Source organism: Leiobunum rupestre, chromosome 11 (genome assembly GCF_980474605.1).
Source record: "Leiobunum rupestre chromosome 11, qqLeiRupe1.1.hap1, whole genome shotgun sequence".
Lineage (NCBI taxonomy): Eukaryota > Metazoa > Arthropoda > Arachnida > Opiliones > Sclerosomatidae > Leiobunum > Leiobunum rupestre.
Window position 1 is genome coordinate 37,136,057 of NC_143394.1, and position 19,358 is coordinate 37,155,414.

Here is a 19,358-nt window from a genome sequence, read left to right on the forward strand (position 1 = left end):
TGAAAATGGCCCCCTAAAGTAAGGGAATTTGAAAATGGTCCCCTAAAGTAAGGAAATTTGAAAATGGTCCCCTAAAGTAAGGGAATTTGAAAATGGTCCCCCAAAGTAAGGGAATTTGAAAATGGTCCCCCAAAGTAAGGGAATTTGAAAATGGTCCCCCAAAGTAAGGGAATTTGAAAATGGTCCCCTAAAGTAAGGGAATTTGAAAATGGTCCCCTAAAGTAAGGGAATTTGAAAATGGTCCCCTAAAGTAAGGGAATTTCAAAATGGTCCCCTAAAGTAAGGGAATTTCAAAATGGTCCCCTAAAGTAAGGGAATTTCAAAATGGTCCCCTAAAGTAAGGGAATTTCAAAATGGTCCCCTAAAGTAAGGGAATTTCAAAATGACCACAAAAAATCAGGCAAATAAATTGTTGAAACAAAATATTTTTCAAAAATTTTACCTCAAACCATTCATTTACTCTACAAAAATGGTCATGGAAATTTTTGAAATTTGGTCAGGGAATTTAATTTCGGAAATTTTGTACGAACCCAACCCTAATTACAATTTAAATTTTGTTTAACATTAATTTTAAAAAAGTTGCCAAAATATAATCTGGGCTTTCCATTAATGAAACCGAACAGTAATAACATTTTAATATTAATTTAATTTAAAATTAAGTTTTTTAAGTTCTAATACCACTAAATAGAGGGTTCTATATATAAGCTTAGAACAGACAGCGACGAAGCGAAGCGAAACACCCTTTATACCAAAACGAATAATGATGCTCCGGACTAAAAAATGTATATCCATTTTTAGTTTAAAATAATTTTGCATTTAATTTAAAAAGGTTTTCGACCAACTTATTGGTCGCGTTCAATAACTGCGGACGCGAGAACATACGATAGGAAATGGATTTTAATATTTAAACCTTGCGTGAAATCAACCTATTATATTAGTCCAACTTTTGTTACAAAGGTATTTGTGGAATGTTTGACGTTGAAAGAAATGTTTATTAATGATCTTCTGTTCGATTTTCTCCTCCAAGATCAAAGTTTGCTCTTTATCTAAACAATCCGACATTTTCCCCGCCCGTCAACCTAAGGTCTTTTTGCTTAAAAATCTCGTTTTCCCACCGAAAAAACAGCGTGAAAGCGGTACCTTTAAATTCCTTAATGCTGGCATTAATCAATCAAAATGCCACATCACAGTCGGGATATTCCGTGACTTTTTCATAAGCTTAACAATCATTAATCAGAGCGGCCGCTCGTATTTACGTGACGGGACACTCTGTCCCTCGAACTACCTTTCTCGAATTGGTGATTTTTTTCTCTGGCCGTCATCATTTTTTCCTTGGCTTAAATAATCCAAAAAAAACATTTAATCGCTTCCAAAATCGTGATCTCAAAAAATCCTCGCCATTCTTCAAAGTTTACAGGGTGCCTGAAAATCTAAACAATTGGAAATGTCGTCTGTGTAGGAAATGTCTGTAAATGTAAATAATTTCGTTGTCCCTAAACTGTTCGAAGTTATACCATTGAATTCAATCTTAGGAAATATTTATAGCTAAATTCACTGTGGGGCATGGAATATTAACATAATATTAAAATTATTTATTTAATTATTTAAAAACTATTATAAGTACATTTTAATTAAATTAAATTAGAAGTATAGTGAACCTTCGAGGGTCTTTGTCAAAACAAATTGGCAATTACACACTATATTTTTTAATTAATTTAATTCTGTGTTTCCTCCCTTGAAATTTTCATCATATCAATAAATATACCATGTTATTTTAAAAACTACCTTTTTACACACAATTCTAGGGGATTTGTGTGTATTAGTTTCACGTATGGCAGTTTTCGGTTCCATTAAGAAATTGTAATTTTAAGTGAGATTTCTGTCCAATTCCCGGGACCCCATAACCGGCGTACGCACTATTGTTATATTTTAATTTCGTACCAATTGTTACAGGCGCCATCTAACTCGTTCGCGTTCCAAAACCAGGTAACTCGAAAAATTCAGTTTGTCTGAAAATTAATTGAAGTTAACGTTTACTCGTTTCGCTACCTTTTTTCCAAAACCAGATAACTCGAAAAATTCATCTTTGGTTTATGAAGTTACTCTACAAGATGATTGGAAATTTGTTCAAATTTAAATTTAATAATTTTTTGAAATTAAAATATAGTTAATACATCGGGGAGATTGTGTGTACTTCGTTATTTCCAAAACCAGGTAACTCGAAAAATTATTTTTCGGTAAAATTCCTCTTCGGTTTATTAAGTTAATCTACAAGATGATAGGAAATTTTTTCATATTTAAATTTAATATTTAAAATATAGTTAATACATCGGGGAGATTGTGTGTACTTCATTATTTCCAAAACCAGGTAACTCGAAAAATTATTTTTCGGTAAAATTCCTCTTCGGTTTATTAAGCTACAAGATGATTGGAAATTTTTTCATATTTAAATTTAATATTTAAAATATAATTAATACATCGGGGGAAATTGTGTGTACTTAAATGTCCGTGACATCTTGTTTCTCTATATGACTTTGTTTTTAGTAATTGCGTGGATCGATAGGTATTCCTCTTTTTTTACGAAAATATAATTTAGTACGTGCGACTGTTGACAATTTGACTCTTCATGTCCTAGACACCTTACGAGTTTCCCAACATTGAATTAATCGGCGTTGAGGCGTACGAACGCTGGCGATCGCAAAAGGAAAAGCGTATATTCTTTCAACTGTGGGAAAAACAGCAGATTACGAGCCGCTATCGATGTCATTATTAAGTCACGAGTAGGTTTTTTTGTTCAGTCGTCAAAGAAAGACGCCAGCTATCCTGACTCGCGTTACCCCGGTAGTCGTTTCCATGACGACGTGGCTAGATCTCTACGTGGAAATAATAGACTTTAAGGTGCCGATACTCTAGAAAATAAAGGATCCGGTGACGCGCCTACGTCGGCCATAATTGACGAATTAAATAGTGGGTGTGTTGCGTATTAAATCCATTACTGGCGGCCAGCCGTTCGCGTTACTTATATTAGGAGTGGAACCTTGTAAGGCCGGCTAACGCATTGTCAACTGGTCTGTCTCACCCTCTGTCGGCCCAACCCCTTAAGGAGATGTTTGTTATTGCGGCTAATAATTAAAAGACTACCCCGTGGATACTAATGAGGTATAAAAATAAAGCTCGATTATAAACCAGGCGATAAATTAAACATTACTCGATAAAACGTGTGTATGTAAATTTGGGTTTTTTCCTACAACGCTATTTATTTATTTATTAGGTTTATTTAATTTGTCTCTTACGTGTATTTGTGTATATAATTGTTGACTATTACGCTGTGTTGCTTCTCCATAATCAAGGTTCTAAATGTATATATACATTACAGTATTATTTATTTGCCTTTACCTAAAAAAAAATTGTATTCCGGAAATTACGGTTTTTGTTCTTGAAACGAGAACTTGTTCGCTGATTTCGTAAGCGAATCGATATTGAGGACTTTAGTTTGTGAATTTCATTTACTCACATTTTGCCAAGCTATGGCGGAGGGCTACGTTCTATTATTTCTCGTAGGAATAAAAGTAGACCCGTGCCTTTATAAAGTCGTGGACCGATTATCTAAAAAGCACGCGCTTGACAGTAGTAACTGTGGCGCCATAGCTTTATTGCTTAACTATTAATTAGTAATTTATCGTTTGCTAAATAGTGGTTCAACAACGAAAGCATAGATGGCGGTAGCGTAATTAAATATTATATTAATCAGGGTTCGTACACGACCTGGAATACCTGGAAAACCTGGAAAAGTCAGAGAATTTGAAAATGTTTCCAAAAGGTCAGGGAAAATTCAGGGAATTTGAAAATGATTCGCAATGGTCAGGGAAAATTCAGGGAATTTGAAAATGATTCGCAATGGTCAGGGAATAGTCAGGGAAATTTAAAATGGTCCGAAATAGTAAGGGAATTTTAAAATTACCCCAAAAACAAATCCGGCAAATAAATCTTTGAAAAATGTATTAAAAATACATAATTTACATTTTTTTCAAGATTTTACCTCAATACATACATTTATTCTACAAAAATGGTCAGGGAAATTTGGCAATTTAGTCAGGGAAAACCTGGAAATGTCAGGGAATTTAATTCTGAAAATTTTGTACGAACCCTGTTAATTTACTCGAATCTCTAGTATATTTAGGCATTGATAAATATAGGCTAACTTTAATTCGATTTCGAACAAACTTAAGGTCGCTGACTACTTAGATTTTCCCATAGTTGAACGGAATTCTTTAAGCACTTCTTGACTTGTCTTAAAGACAACGTTCACAAAAGTACTTGCAGCGCAATAAGACTCGAACGTAGAGCTCTGAGAAATGGATAAATTAACCGCCAAAATTTCAATTAATCATAAAAAATTAGATTATTTGTTTATTTATGGATATTATTAACTACTATAATAAGATTTAATATGCAACAAATAAGTTTTTATTCACAGAATTTTCGGATATGGCAAGAATCCATACCTCTACTTGCAATGCTTATCCTGCCGTATCGCGTATGGTAAGATCACTCTGACCGCTTTATGCCCGCCTACGAGAGGAATAAAATCCCCTCTGCGCGCGCTCTCCTCTCACGTTGTTATTTGTTAAGTTTAACATACAGTGACGTTAAAAAACCGTCAGCCACATCGAGACGAAAATCTGTCGCGATAAGCGTACCAAATAGAGGTATGGATTCCTGGATATGGATATTAAAGAAATGAACTGAAAATTTCCTACCCGAACGCAGAGCCATACTCCTAAATAGGAAAGGTACCAGCGTATCCCTTCGACTATTGGTCCATGGTTTAGTCTAGGTGGAACAAACACAGCACCCCACACAAGGAGAACGCAACCCGTCAAAAGTCGTGCCTTTTCTTGCGTACATTTTTCATTGGTTAGACGCTTTAGCGCCTGCTGCCGTCGGAAGGGGAAAATTCGGAAATTGTCTTCCCCCGCCCGTAAAACGTACAACATAAAAGCTCGTCCAATGAAATTCGTACACAACACTGCTTTAGCGTGTTTAAAGGCTAGCTGCGTTCTCCTAGTGTTTGTTGCTCCTAGGTTTAGTAGAAATCGTATTTGGATATCGCAATGTCTTAGCGGGAAATAGCTCGGTGTTCTGATCTATGTCCCACAGTTGGTTGACTAGGGCCCCTGTTGATGGTCGCTGGCGGCTATGAATAAAACAGGAGACTACTAATCTTCAATAATGTCCCCCCCGCGCACCGGAAAGAGTCATTCCTTTTGTTTCGACGCTCGCAAGGTTCTGGCGCGGAGGTGTACCGAAGGAATCGGGCACCAGGAGAAAGAGATTGATATTGGCACGCGCTCTGCCTCATCCACTCGTCGTCGTGATCTTCGGCTGCCTTCTTTACCATTCGGGACGATTTCCCGACTCTGCTCTCGGAAGGAAATTCTCTGTTCGTTTCTCGACACCAACTAATAACGCGCGCCGTGATTAACGACCTCGTGGCATGCACGCGAGGAATCTACCCTTCTGGTAAATGGTTATTAAGTAAATGGTGTCCGCCGCGCCCTGTTTCCTCCTTCGGACAAATCCTCGGATGATATCGCGTTGGCTCCGTAATTGCGATGGTCCTTCTCGTAGTACTTAGGAGAGTAATTGTACGAACGCGTAGCGGAGGACGTAGGAGCACGTGCCAATCGGCCCAATCGTCGTAATTAGAGAGGGTCTCGTTCGTTAACGAGCGAGATTGAAAGCGGCTTCGGGGCGACCCGTGTCTAGCCAGGGTTATACGTCCCGTTTTGAATTTTAATATTTCGCCGCTCGTTTTAAATTCATTTAAATTTACTAATTGATAAATGTGATCCGTGATGTTTACGACACTGGGGTGTGGTTGGTTTACTTTACGACTGTGTTGGATCGTTTCAGTTTGGTATCTTAATAATAACGGGGCTCTCGTCATGTCTGTAGAATACCTAAATAGTCTTATCTTCGCGATGCATAATGAACTGAGGGATAAGCACCGTCAAGGGCAGTTCACTTTTTTTGTCAAAACTATGTTTTGGGAATAATTAAAACTTAGGTCAGTTTTGCGAATATTTAAAACTTAGGTCAGTTTTGCGAATATTTAAAACTTAGGTCAGTTTTGCGAATACTTAAAACTTAGGTCAGTTTTGCAAATATTTAAAACTTAGGTCAGTTTTGGGAATAATTCAAACTTAAGTCGGTTTTGGGAATAATTAAAACTTAGGTCAGTTTTGCGAATACTTAAAACTTAGGTCAGTTTTGCAAATATTTAAAACTTTAGTCAGTTTTGCGAATATTTAAAACTTAGGTCAGTTTTGGGAATAATTCAAACTTAAGTCGGTTTTGGGAATAATTAAAACTCAAGTTGATTTTGGGATTTATTTAATTTAAATGAAAATCTTTTTTATATAAATTCACCTGAACGTTCCTATAATTTCCTATATTTCCCTAAAAATTACTCCTATAATTTCCTATATTTCCCTAAAAATTACTCCTATAATTTCCTATATTTCCCTAAAAATTTCTCCTATAATTTCTTATATTTCCCTAAAAATTACTCCTATAATTTCCTATATTTACATAAAAATTACTCTTATTATTTCCTATATTTACATAAAATTACTCCTTTAATTTCCTATAAAATCACTAAATATTTTTGTTTCCTGTGGTCACCATTTTACCAGTTGATGGTGAATTATATAACAATAAGCCCGGATGCCATACGTTTTAGGATGAGTTACTCAGTTCTTAATATAATGCTAAGGATAGCTGTGGTCACCCTGTTATACCACTTAATGGTGAATTATATTACAATAATATCCCCTTGGCGACCTCAAATCTTCAACCCGTTTGACCTTGTAAAAGTTGACGTAATTCGAATTATATTTTATATTATAATATTACTAGATTATATTATTATTTGAATATTAAAAAGTGTAATCGATAACACATCTTCCGGCGCGATGACGTAGACGAGCCCAGTATATATAAATGTGTCGCGAAATAAATGTTATTTTGTCATAATATTAATTCCGTCGGCGAAATTAATTCCGCTCTGGAAAACGCTCGTAAATCACGGACACGGCGGAAATTTAACTCTGGCGCTTTTTCGCTGCAAAGCCATCATTTCCGGCTCCTTCTGCTCCGGGGGTTTATCATCGACCATTTATACCGGGCCTTGTTTTATCGCGCGCAACCTATAAGTCATTTCCATCTTTTGAATTTTAATAAGAAAGTAAAATGCTTCCACAACGCCTTACGTATATAATAGACCGAAACACCCGGGCCTTTCTCGAGGTTTCTCCAACCCCCCCGTGTTGGCGTAGAATAATGAGGGGTGGGGCACTGCCCCAGGAGCTAATCGTCTTAAAAGGGGGGAGGTCAATTATCGAGCCCTAGGATGCTAAGGAAAATCCGATAGGCTTTCTAAATTGTAGTGGAAAAAGGGGGGGGCTAACACGAAGGGATGTAATATAATAGCGGCCGTTTTGGAGGTGCGGGGTGGGGAACACAATGGGACGGTATTGTTTCGGGTATCGTCAGCCTCCCGGCTTTCGTAAATGGAAAATGATTTATTTCAGGCGCGCTCGCTTTAAGAAAACCTATTCAATGACAACGATTTTCGCCCATTTAATGGTTGACGCGCGAAAGCAGTCTCGCTCATCTTGACTAAACGGGAAAATTAATGTTGGTGTTTTATTTTTTTGCAGAAGAAAGCTCTTTCCAGAGTTTCGAGGGAAACCAGACTTACAGCGACCATTTCAAGCTGCTGGAACGGGATGGAGATTATCTTCTGGTGGGCGCCAGGTCAGTTACCCTCCTCTCTTCATTCTTGGCTCGCTTTAGTCGAAATTATACCGGGGACCTCCTTTTAATTTAGCGACAATTAAATACTACTTTGGAGTTCGTCAACTAAGATAATAGCTCCAAGTTTGCCTAAATCTAAAGTTCTACGCCTATTTTGCCGACAAAATATATTAAGTTCTCTAAACCGAAATTTAGCGTTTTTTAGTTTGTACGTAATTTAAGTTACGCGGTTTTATAACGATAATAATTGTCGTCGTCATTACAATTAATTAATTTAGTGTATTTAATGCAAGAAGAAGAATTTACGTAATTATGAAGAGTTTAGAGGCAGAAATAAAATTTTATTTAAAAAAACAAGTGCGTTATGGAGGACCATATTTAGTTAGCTTCATCAAAAATGGTAATCCGTATCGTAAAACCTACTTTTGATTTTGTCGAATCATGAATCCATACCTCTACTTGGAATGCTTATCGCTGCAGATTTTCGTCTCGATGTGGCTGACGGTTTTTTGACGTCACTACGTTAACTTAACAAACAACGACGTGAGAGGGGATTTTTTCTCTCGTAGGCGGGGCCAAAGCCGTCAGAGTGGTCTTACCATACGCGATACGGCAGGATAAGTATTCCAAGTAGAGGTATGGATTCCTGGTCGAATTTGATATTCCTTAAATACCCAGCGTTTTTGAAAAAAAAAACTTATTAAATTGATTTTTTTAAACATTGAATAGGTGTTTCTATAAAATAAATCAATAAAAAAATTAAATGTATGAAATATTTTTCCCCCCGTCACGAGCTTAAGCTTTTTCGTGCTTTATTGGCACGCGCGTTTCGCACGTCGACTTCAAATACCAAAATCTTTATCGACTCGAGCGCGCGCTCTCTATATTCAATAACTTTAGCAAGTGACGTAGAAAAAACCTTTACACTTGACCTAACGTATTTTATAGAAACACCTATTAAACCTTCTTAAATGTATAAATGTCCTTTCTGTAGCAATAGTTGATTTTATAAAATGTCTTTACGCTTGCCCAACTTGTTGAAATGTTGCCCTGGAATAGTTCAGCCAATGCCTAAGAATGAGTTCATAAACTCTTTAGTGGGAGAGAAAACGGATCCACAGCTGAAGCGGGGAGGCAACATTTCAACAAGATGGCCAAGGTTATTGTATAAAAAGAACTATTCCAATTAAATTTCAAGTAGTAATAAAATTTAATTATAATTAATTTAAATATTAGGTTAAATTACCGCTCTACGCAAATTATTAAAGGAAAAGTTCAGGTTGGGTAAGATTTGGATTTATTTGAAAGATCATGTTTAAATAAACTCAAAAATATCAGTCGTAAAATTGTATCTTTTTTAAATGACGATAAATTAATTTTTAAACGAGCGAAATTTACCCGCCAAGCGAGCTGCCATTTTGTTTCGCGGTGATGTTTTAGGACTTAAATCACGCGCTGTTCGCGCTATAACAGCGCTCTATTCCCTGCGCGCGCTTGTCCCGCGTGCGGTCTGCGGAGGGAAGGCGAAAGAAAATGGCAGCTCGCTTGGCGGGTAAATTTCGCTCGTTTAAAAATTAATTTCTCGTCATTAAAACAAGATACAATTTTACGACTGATATTTTTGAGTATATTTGAACATGATCTTTCAAATAGACCCAAGTTTTACCCAACCTGGACTTTTCCTTTAATCAATTTGTCAAAAAAAAGAGACGTAAAATGTTTAAAAAATCAAATAAAATAAAGAAAAATCCGATTAAATTTCTTAATTAAAATATATAAAAATGAAGAACTGGGTAACGCAATCCGACGCAATCAATATCCTTTGTTGATTTCTAAATTTTCTATTTAATGTGTCTGATGGTTAAGCTAAAGAAATCGATTCGAGTAACGATAAAAATAATGAAACTCTGAAAATATTCGAAAATCAGCGGGTAAAAAAAGCAATCGTACGATTCCGGTATACAAAAATTGTCGTCGACCATTTCTCATATATTGGAGACATTCCCATTGTATCTTATGATGGAAACGAAATTTGACAGCGTCTCTTTTTAGAGTGGGAGAGAGGGCTGGGGCGCATTAGGGCTTTTCGAGTTATGGGGCTCGTTTTGGACGTCGCGTCTTGAATGGTAATTGCCCCAGCACAGCCCCGACCCCGACCAAAAAAAGTGAGAAATAGGACGACGCGTCAGAGACCGTGACGAGAGCTTTAAGCGAATATTCAACGGGGGAGTTTTTTGTCCAGGGTTCTTCTCTCACTTACGCAGACCTCTACGTATCCCCGCCCTTACCAGTACATTGCCGCGGTCGCCTTGACTCCTTATCGTAGCCGGGCTTTTGCAGTAGAAGAAAGATGGGTAGATTAGGATGAGGACGGGGTTGGGGGTTTGGCGCGACCGAAGGGACGCTGTTTCCAGGGGTTTGTTTAATAATAACCGTTTCCTAGATGGCTTACAAAAAGGGGGTTTTGAACCCTTCGCGAAAATGCAATTTTGCCCAACCCCTTAATGTTCCTTTTACAGTTCCGCACCCGAACTACGTTTGTTGATTGGTGTTGAAGCGTAGGAAAAAAAACACATTTCTGAATCATTTTTTTTTACTCTAGAACCCCCTTACTCCAACTGAAAGGGGTGCGGGAATTCGGGGAAACTTGGGTCTAGTCTCAATTAATAATTCACCCTTTTTTACTTTGTCACCAAGATTTATCCGACGAAAGCTGTTCTAATCGTGTATTTTTATGTTCTTAAAGTGGATAAGAGTTTTCTTTTTAAGACTAGTTCACACGAGCGATATTTTCCGCTGCACTTTTTACTACGTTGTCAGTGACTATAAAATCGCATTTAACACAGATATCTGATAATTTTATTCGTATGAACCAGACTTGAAAATTTTAAGATATTTTTTTTTAATTGTTAAATGTAGCAATTGAAATCACCTCTTAAACAATGATTATAATATTTTATATTTCCGTTTCATTTTTCAGAAACCTGGTGTACAATATCAGTTTAAGAACCTTGGAGGAAAAGAAGGTATGGGTTGGCAAAAAACCGGCTTTTATTAAAAATTTTAAAATCCAGGATGTAACCGGTGGCTTAAACCGGATAAAACCATTAATAAAAAATGCTCAAATTGCTTATATCTAGCCCTCATTGCTCAAATGGCCCGATTTCAAAATGACGATTTTGCGCGTGACAGTACCTTTACATTATGAGGTATAGCAGGCTTATTTACCCACTTTTATACCCTAACATGGCAGCGTATTTTCACGCGCCAAATGAATATTAAGATCCGCTAATTGGTTATATCTAGCTCTCATTACTTGCGATAAAAAGTTAAGTTTTAGTTTTTCCAATATTTCTAATTAATTTCTCAATGTTTTTTAATAAAAAAAAAGTAGATTTAACCATGGATTATATTCGGTGGCTTAATCCAGGGTGGTTTAAACCAGTCTGGCTGGCTCTTGCAACAAATACCCATATTTCGTAATATTTATAAGCGACATTTAAAACCTTAAAACTTAAAATCCCTAAACAACTAAACCATACTAATAGCAACAGGGACCTTTTACGGCGTTTTAAAATCCTAACTTAACGAGCAAATATTGGGTTTCTTATTTTTTTTATTAAAATATTGGTGATCATTAATTTTTTCCTATTTGTCGGTTCGGCTGTCTCGAAATGAAAATAATTGACCCGTTTTTAATGAGACCAATTTGAAGGGAAACATTTTTATGACATTTTTCATGGAATTTCATCCTTTGTTTTTTTTCTTCCTCTCTCGTGTCAGCGGCTGGCCTGGTTCTCCACCGAGGATGACATCCGAATGTGTCGCCTCAAAGGAAAATCAGAGGTACAAGACCATTCAATGAGAACTGTCACCAAAACCCAAAATTTACGAGGTTTTTTTACAGAAAGATAGAAATTATATTAATAATTATGTCCCTGAAATTTTATAGTTATTGGAAAAGTATTTAAAAAGTTAGGTTCCTTTTTCCGCAACCTACATCAAACGGCTTCAAAATATTCAGAAATCGCGGTTGAACCTACGTGCAGCGCCAAAAGAATGAAGCAGCAAATATTTGAAACAGGGTGGCGTGTAAGGCATATTAAAAACACGATTAACTACAATCTACGAATATAGCTCGGTTAAAAAGCCAAGGAGAATGTCGTAGAAGACGACAGTACCGACCGAAAAACGATAAAACCGGGGAAAATAATATTTCGTTCACGAGATGGCGCTTCAGGTAGGTTCAACCAAGCGGTTCTGAGATTCTCGAGTCGAAACACGAAATTTGGTTGCTTATAATAAATCAAATACTGATAATATTAACATGAAAGTTTTTGTATAACCATTTTCGGACGTCCTCTATCCATTTAAATGGTTTTTAACCAATTTTAGGTGGTGACAGTTTTCCTTTAATATTAAAAATCACGATTTTTTTTACACGTAAAATTATTACTTTAGGAGGAATGCCAGAACTACATTCGCGTTTTGGCCAGAAAGTCGGAGGACACTATTCTAGTCTGCGGAACCAACGCCTACAAACCCATGTGTCGAGAGTACAAACAAAATGTATGTGTTTTTTCTATAGAGTTTAAGCGGTGCAACACACGCTGGGAAAACGTTAGAAATTATTGTTTTAAGTAAAGTTAGATATTTATGGTGGATCTCCTAATTTAATTTTTCCGATTTAAGATATAAATGTTTATTTAATCTCGAATTTAAGATATAAATGTTTATTTAATCTTGAATTTAAGATATAAATGTTTATTTAATCTTTAATTTAAGATATAAATGTTTATTTAATCTTTAATTTAAGATATAAATGTTTATTTAATCTCGAATTTAAGATTTAGATGTTTATTTAATCTCGAATTTAAGATATAAATGTTAATTTAAACTTAAAATAAACAAAAAAGAAACCATGAATTTTTTGTGACCATATTTGTCTTTGGTTCCAAACTAATAACGCAGTGTTTAAATAGAACGGTATTTTTAATTATTTTTACCCCCCAAAACTAGGACGACCTCTACAGTCAGACGAAGGAGCAATCCGGAGTGGGTCTCTGCCCTTACGACCCGAACCACAACAGCACGGCCATTTTCGCCGGTAAGAAAGCCGAGCCATTTCCATTTATTCATATCCCAATCATAATCATTAATAAGCTTCGTTTTCCTCTATTCGCGGGGCCTGCTTCGCTCCAATCTAAATATTTCGAATGCCAGACCACTTTTCTGTCCTAACGAAGGGCGGGCGCCAATATTAACTTTAGTTTCTCGTAGAATCTGTTTCTCTCAATGTTTGTACTCGCCGTTCTTATCTAAATTTGAGGGAAATGGAGAGGAACGTTAATTTGGGCCCAAACAGAAGGGCAAATAGGGCGCGTTTTTTGTTTACCCTTCGAGGCCCCGCCCTCCCGTGCACGCGCCCTCCGCGGGGGAACTCGAAGGAGACCATGTTCCATCCGATTCGTTTGTCTTTGAATCGGGGCTCTCCGAATATAGAGTGCCGTTTTAATTCCATTAAGTTTTGGAAAAGCCTTTCACCTCTTTCTACCAGCAATTTCTGTGTGCCGTGTGTTTGACCATTTCTATGTTTTATACATCTTTCTCGCGTAGCAGTCTCTATTGGTTTAGTGGACCGCTCCCCGATCCTTACTTACATACATATTCATTCAACGGGATGTTTACCGCCTTTTTAGCATTCTAGCTTTGTCCCCAACAAAATACGCTCTTACGGGGAAGGGAGCCTTTGACGTTTGCAACGTTACAGCGACCTCTACCGGGTTAAATATCAAACCCTTAGTATAATCGAAAGTATATGGATATATATTTTACGAGAAGTATCAGTCGTGCTTATTAAAATGAAAATTGTGGAAAATTGTGCCTTCGCATGTTCCACAAAGAATTGCAACTGTGGGTAATTTCTCGAATCATACACCATATCGTGACTTCAAATTTACGCGTATTAATTAAATAATTAATTAATAATTCAGGGTTTGCCACTGGTCAGGGAATTATGTAGCAATCCTAAAAAGTCAGGGAAGTTAAAGAATTTGAGAAAAGTCAAGGAATTTTAAGAATTTGAGAAAAGTCAAGGAATTTTAAGAATTTGAGAAAAGTCAGGGAATTTTAAGAATTTGAGAAAAGTCAGGGAATTTTAAGAATTTGAGAAAAGTCGGGGAATTTTAAAAATTTGAGAAAAGTCGGGGAATTTAAACTATAACCGGAATCACTTACACTAAATTAAAAGCTGAAATTTAAAATCTGATAAAAGTAAAATATAAAACTTCAAATTGACATTAAAAAAGGTCAGGGAATTTGAAACTGAAATTTTTGTGGCAACCCTGTAATTAATTAATGATGAAAATATGAAAGATAAATAAAATAATATTAACTTTATGTAATTATTTATATACACTATTTTATCGATGTAATAGTTTCATAAAATTATTATTTTTTGTATTTCTTCGGAAATAAACATTGAAAATCAGCTTTATTTTGCGAAGGTACACATGTTTCAAACGTATATCGTTAGGATTACAGGAAAGCCAAACTAAAATTATAACTTGGTCGTGCTTTAGAAAGTAAAATTCGATTTTATTGTTTAATTGTATATTTTATTACTCGTTTAGTTTATTTATTCTTTAAGAAAATCCGAAATGCAATTTTAGTCGTTTAACAATATACCGATCCCAATGCTTGGGTTGGTAATATTCAACCTACTTAGAGATCGGCGTTTGAATAAGAAATTATCCAATTATTTATTTTTATTCATAACCGCAAATTATCTAAAAAGTATACGAAAAAACCGATCATTTTTGCATGTTAAATCGTTGTTTATTCGTATAAAATGTTCATAAAAACAGTTAACCAAACTTTTTATGGATAATCGAAATTTTGCCGGTTAATTTATTCGTTCCGCCGACCTCTAAACCTACTGTACACTAGCAACATCTCAGAGGACCGTTTCTAAAATCCCGTGTTCTTTACTAATTAATAGTTCGGCAATGAGTCTTCTCCCAACCCTTGGAATTTCAACAAATACCGAGTGATTTATCGTAAAACCAGAAGCCCTTAATACGACTGTCACAAACCACATTAGTGGTACCCGCAACTTTCAGATTTATTGATAAACCAGGGATCGTACACGACCTGGAATACCTATAAAACCTGGAAAAAGTCAGGGAATTTGAAAATGTTTCCAAAAGGTCAGGGAAAAGTCAGGGAATTTGAAAATGTTTCCAAATGGTCAGGGAAATGTCAGGGAATTTTAAAATGACCCCAAAATAATCCGGCAAATAAATTTTTGAAAGATGTATTAAAAATACATAATAAATATTTTTCAAGATTTTACCTCAAAACATTAATTATTTCTACAAAAATGGTCAGGGAAATTTTGCAATTTGGTCAGGGAAAACCTGGAAATGTCAGGGAATTTAATTCCGGAAATTTTGCGCGAACCCTGTAAACACTTACCACCAAAAGTAACCTCTGTTATCTTTGTACCGTATTAACTTCCGCTAGTAGTCCGTTTGTAGTTACGGATGGGGCTCTGCTATAGGCCTAAGTGTCTCGTCTCCAAGTAATCCTCCCTTAAAGTAACGTATCTACTTTTACTTTCCCAAATGCTTTCCAATCAGGACCGTTGAACCAAAGGACAGGTACAGTCTCTCTCTCTCTCTCATTTTACACACTCTCTCTCTCTTTGTATATACGTATTGAACTCCCTCTCAAAAACCCTTTCCACTCGACTTGACTGTTGTTTGGTGTCTTCGTATGTGATGGCCGTTTGCACGTACATATAAGCATGTCTTATTCATTAATTATCTTTGCCCGTTTACAAATTCCGTGTTTAGTTGGCCGTTCCCTTTCCGATGTTAACTTTAAAGCAAGTTAAATAGGGAAGCCGTGTTATGTGTCACTAAATGTTGTTCAATGTGTAATTCTAAAATTACGGACGCACTTCCTTTCAGACAACTTTCATACCGGTTTTATCTTACGGGAAATTAGGGGCTTGGCTGGGTAGCGGTTGTAGTTTGGACACCAATTGATTAAATTAGTCTATTGGACATCAGTTGACTAAATTAGTCTATTGGACATCAGTTGACTAAATTAGTCTATTGGACATCAGTTGACTAAATTAGTCTATTGGACATCAGTTGACTAAATTAGTCTATTGGACATCAGTTGACTAAATTAGTCTCTTGGCCATCAGTTGACTAAATTAGTCTATTGGACATCAGTTGACTAAATTAGTCTCTTGGCCATCAGCTGACTAAATTAGTCTCTTGGCCATCAGTTGACTAAATTAGTCTCTTGGCCATCAGTTGACTAAATTAGTCTCTTGGCCATCAGTTGACTAAATTAGTCTCTTGGCCATCAGTTGACTAAATTAGTCTCTTGGCCATCAGTTGACTAAATTAGTCTCTTAGCCATCAGTTGACTAAATTAGTCTCTTGGCCATCAGTTGACTAAATTACTAAATTAGTCTATTGGACATCAGTTGACTAAATTAGTCCTTTGGACATCAGTTGACTAAATTAGTCCTTTGGCCATCAGTTGACTAAATTAGTCTCTTGGCCATCAGTTGACTAAATTAGTATCTTGGCCATCAGTTGACTAAATTAGTCCTTTGGACATCAGTTGACTAAATTAGTCTCTTGGCCATCAGTTGACTAAATTACTAAATTAGTCTATTGGACATCAGTTGACTAAAATACCAAATTAGTCTCTTGGCCATCAGTTGACTAAATTACTAAATTAATCTATTCGATATCAGTTGACTAAATTACTAAATTAGTCTATTTCGCATCAGCTTCAGGCTTAAGTATGGTTAATGTTTACCGCTATTTTTCTAATGTTTACCTTAACGAAGATTTAAGCAAACTATCCTAACTAATGTAGGTAACCGTTAGGTCATTACATGTTAATGAGGCTTAGAACAGTGATAGGCCAATATTTAGATATCATAAAAAAATATTTTTCCAGTGGAGTCAAAATGTTATATCCCTGTTGGTTGACAATTTCTTGCCCATTAACTAAATATTTAAATTTAAGAAGAGTGATTTGAACGCGCTGTATCCATGGTGACGTGACTGGTCGATTTCGAAATGATGAATTCGAGTTGAATCCGACCTCAAATAGTTTCTTAAAAGTTAACAAACCACTTTCACATATTGCATGGCGTTTCATTTTTGTAACCGAAATAACCACGACTCTACGGAAGAAAACCATAAGAATAAGATTCAACCTATGGCGTTTTAGCTTTTAGTCTATTAAATCCTTTCCCCCAACCAACTACTTTTCTTCCAAGTTTAATTTATCCGAGCGTCGGATGCCCATTGGAGAAAGGTGACTTCTCACTGATTACCCTTATAGCGGGGGGGGGGGGCTGCCTCGGATGCCCCTAGTAGCGACAAAAACGATACTATTCCCCGCCCCATTTGGCCTTCCGACACCCCCTTCAGTGTCGGGACAAAGCGTGAATAATGCATTACCTACTTTATCATTTCCCGGGGTCTTTTCCCCGCGGCGTATCCCGGAGGCTTTGGACCCCCGCGCCCAGCCCCACTCTCCCCCTTCGCCTTAGCTTCATCTTCTCGTTTTTTTGTTCTTCGTCTCTCGAGAAAGAAAGTTTTTTAGTTCTACTTTCCCGGCGTGTTCTGTCTTTCGGCTGCCGCGACGACAACCGTTTCGGGGCCTTGTTTTTCGATCAAAGTTTTTGCACCTTTCTCGGTCGAGCATGATGGATGACCCCGAAAGAGTTTTACGAATTTAGCCTTCGAAACGGAAAGGGTCGTAATGCCGACGAAGACGCTCTTTCGACCGCACACGCAACCCCGAGAATTTCGCTAACACTTTCATTTGCATATCTTTCTTCTTGTCGCTGTCGCCTCTCTTTTTAGCTCCTCTCTTCGGGTCCTTTTTTGTCCCCCCGTTGATCCCCGCGGAGGGAAGAAGGTTGCTTCCGAATCTTGATTTCCTCCCCCCTTTCCCGGCCCCTTCCTTCGACACCGGGATCACCGAAGGCTTTACGTGTCCGCCTCTTCTCCAAAAGCCCCGAAGTCGCCTTGTCTAACACGCCGAACGAGCAAAATGTGCTCGATGTTCTTTCGCGTTTTGTTTATTTTTTGGGCTGACGCTCGTGAATATTCTACATAATGTTGTTCTTGCATTGTCGTTTAGAAAGTGTGGACGTGTTTGTAATTAATCCCCGCTTCACGTTACTGGTATTCAATTAGAAAATGCTTTACATTAAGCCTACAGTCAGCTCCTGGCGTTACCATAGACTACTTTTTTTTGGGGGTAGGGAACGTTCAAATTGAACGATTTTTGAAGAGTATGGGCGAGAAAACTCTGACCAGTTGAAATCCGTTGTCAAAGACAAACGCTTGTAATTGGCACATAAGTGTGTCAGTCAGTTCTCAATCCTCATTGGTACCAAGAGCCTTTTCTAGAATGATCACTCATTTTTGTCGGACTACAAACTAACAAGGAGAGTACCCGAGGTGTTTATTGCCGATTTGGTAATGTAGACCCATATGAGATATGAAATTTCCCAAAAGTAGACGTTGCGCTACCCATTCGATTTGCCATGGCAACCGAAAATATTTTAGGCCACTTAAAACAAAAATAAGTGTTTTTCCTTATTTTACCCCAAAAAGGTTAAAATTTACCCAAACTTTATGAAATTTACCTAAATGTGCTCAAAATTACCCATATCGTGATTTTCAAATTAAAAAAATATTCGTAGGTGAAACCGAAAAAATCCCACGCTTTTTTAAATGGAGATTTTTTAGTTTTAAGTGGTCAAAAACGTTTTCGGTTGCCATGGCAAATCGAATGGGTAGTGCAACGTCTCCTTTTGGGAAATTTCATACCTCATATAGGTCTACATCCTGCCCGACTTTGAACAAAATCGGCAGTTTTTAAATGGCGCATTTTCCTAGAGGCTTTATCATTTTTGTGATGACGTAAATTCTGCGTCACTGTAGTAATGTTTTCGACTAACTGACACACTTAAGGAACGTAATTATAGCCTTATGTAGTTACGCAGCGGGAATCTTCGGAATATCACTGGGTTGACATCCTGTACAATTTGTAGCATAATAATCAAATTCATTCGTATAATAGTTGACAGAACGAACATTGCCCATAAAAACCACGTATTTTCTTTCTTATCCCAGATGAGCACCTGTATGTGGCAACTGTAGCTCAGTTTTCGGGAGCTGATCCTTTGATTTATCGGGAACCACTTCGGACGGAGCAACTCAACATGAAGCACCTGAACGGTACGACACTTTTTCTTACAAAACTGCAACTTTTTGTGGATTTCAAATGACTTAAATAAGTTAAATTTTAATATTTCGCAGCACCCAATTTTGTAAATTCATTACACCACGGAGAATACGTTTACTTTTTCTTCCGAGAAATCGCCGTCGAATATATCAATTGCGGAAAGGTAAGATTTTATCCTTTCAAGTAGAGAGCTGCGATTGAAGCTGAAACATTACCATTCCCGCCCATTCCCGTTTTAA

At 36.9% G+C, this 19,358-nt stretch overlaps 1 protein-coding gene across 4 annotated transcripts in view; it reads left to right on the plus strand.

Moving 5' to 3' along the window:
- Window positions 1–19,358, plus strand: part of LOC149922442 (semaphorin-1A-like) — a 267,931-nt gene that overhangs the window by 237,401 nt on the left and 11,172 nt on the right. For 3 of the 4 annotated variants that reach the window (XM_090164285.1, XM_090164282.1, XM_090164284.1), the window contains exons 3-10: window positions 7,725–7,821; window positions 10,802–10,847; window positions 11,605–11,667; window positions 12,283–12,390; window positions 12,841–12,928; window positions 15,462–15,482; window positions 19,008–19,112; window positions 19,194–19,282. In XM_090164285.1, coding sequence (XP_090020411.1) covers window positions 7,725–7,821; window positions 10,802–10,847; window positions 11,605–11,667; window positions 12,283–12,390; window positions 12,841–12,928; window positions 15,462–15,482; window positions 19,008–19,112; window positions 19,194–19,282 — 617 coding nt within the window. The remainder of the gene's footprint in view (window positions 1–7,724; window positions 7,822–10,801; window positions 10,848–11,604; window positions 11,668–12,282; window positions 12,391–12,840; window positions 12,929–15,461; window positions 15,483–19,007; window positions 19,113–19,193; window positions 19,283–19,358) is intronic. The other variant, XM_090164283.1, reaches the window with a different exon arrangement.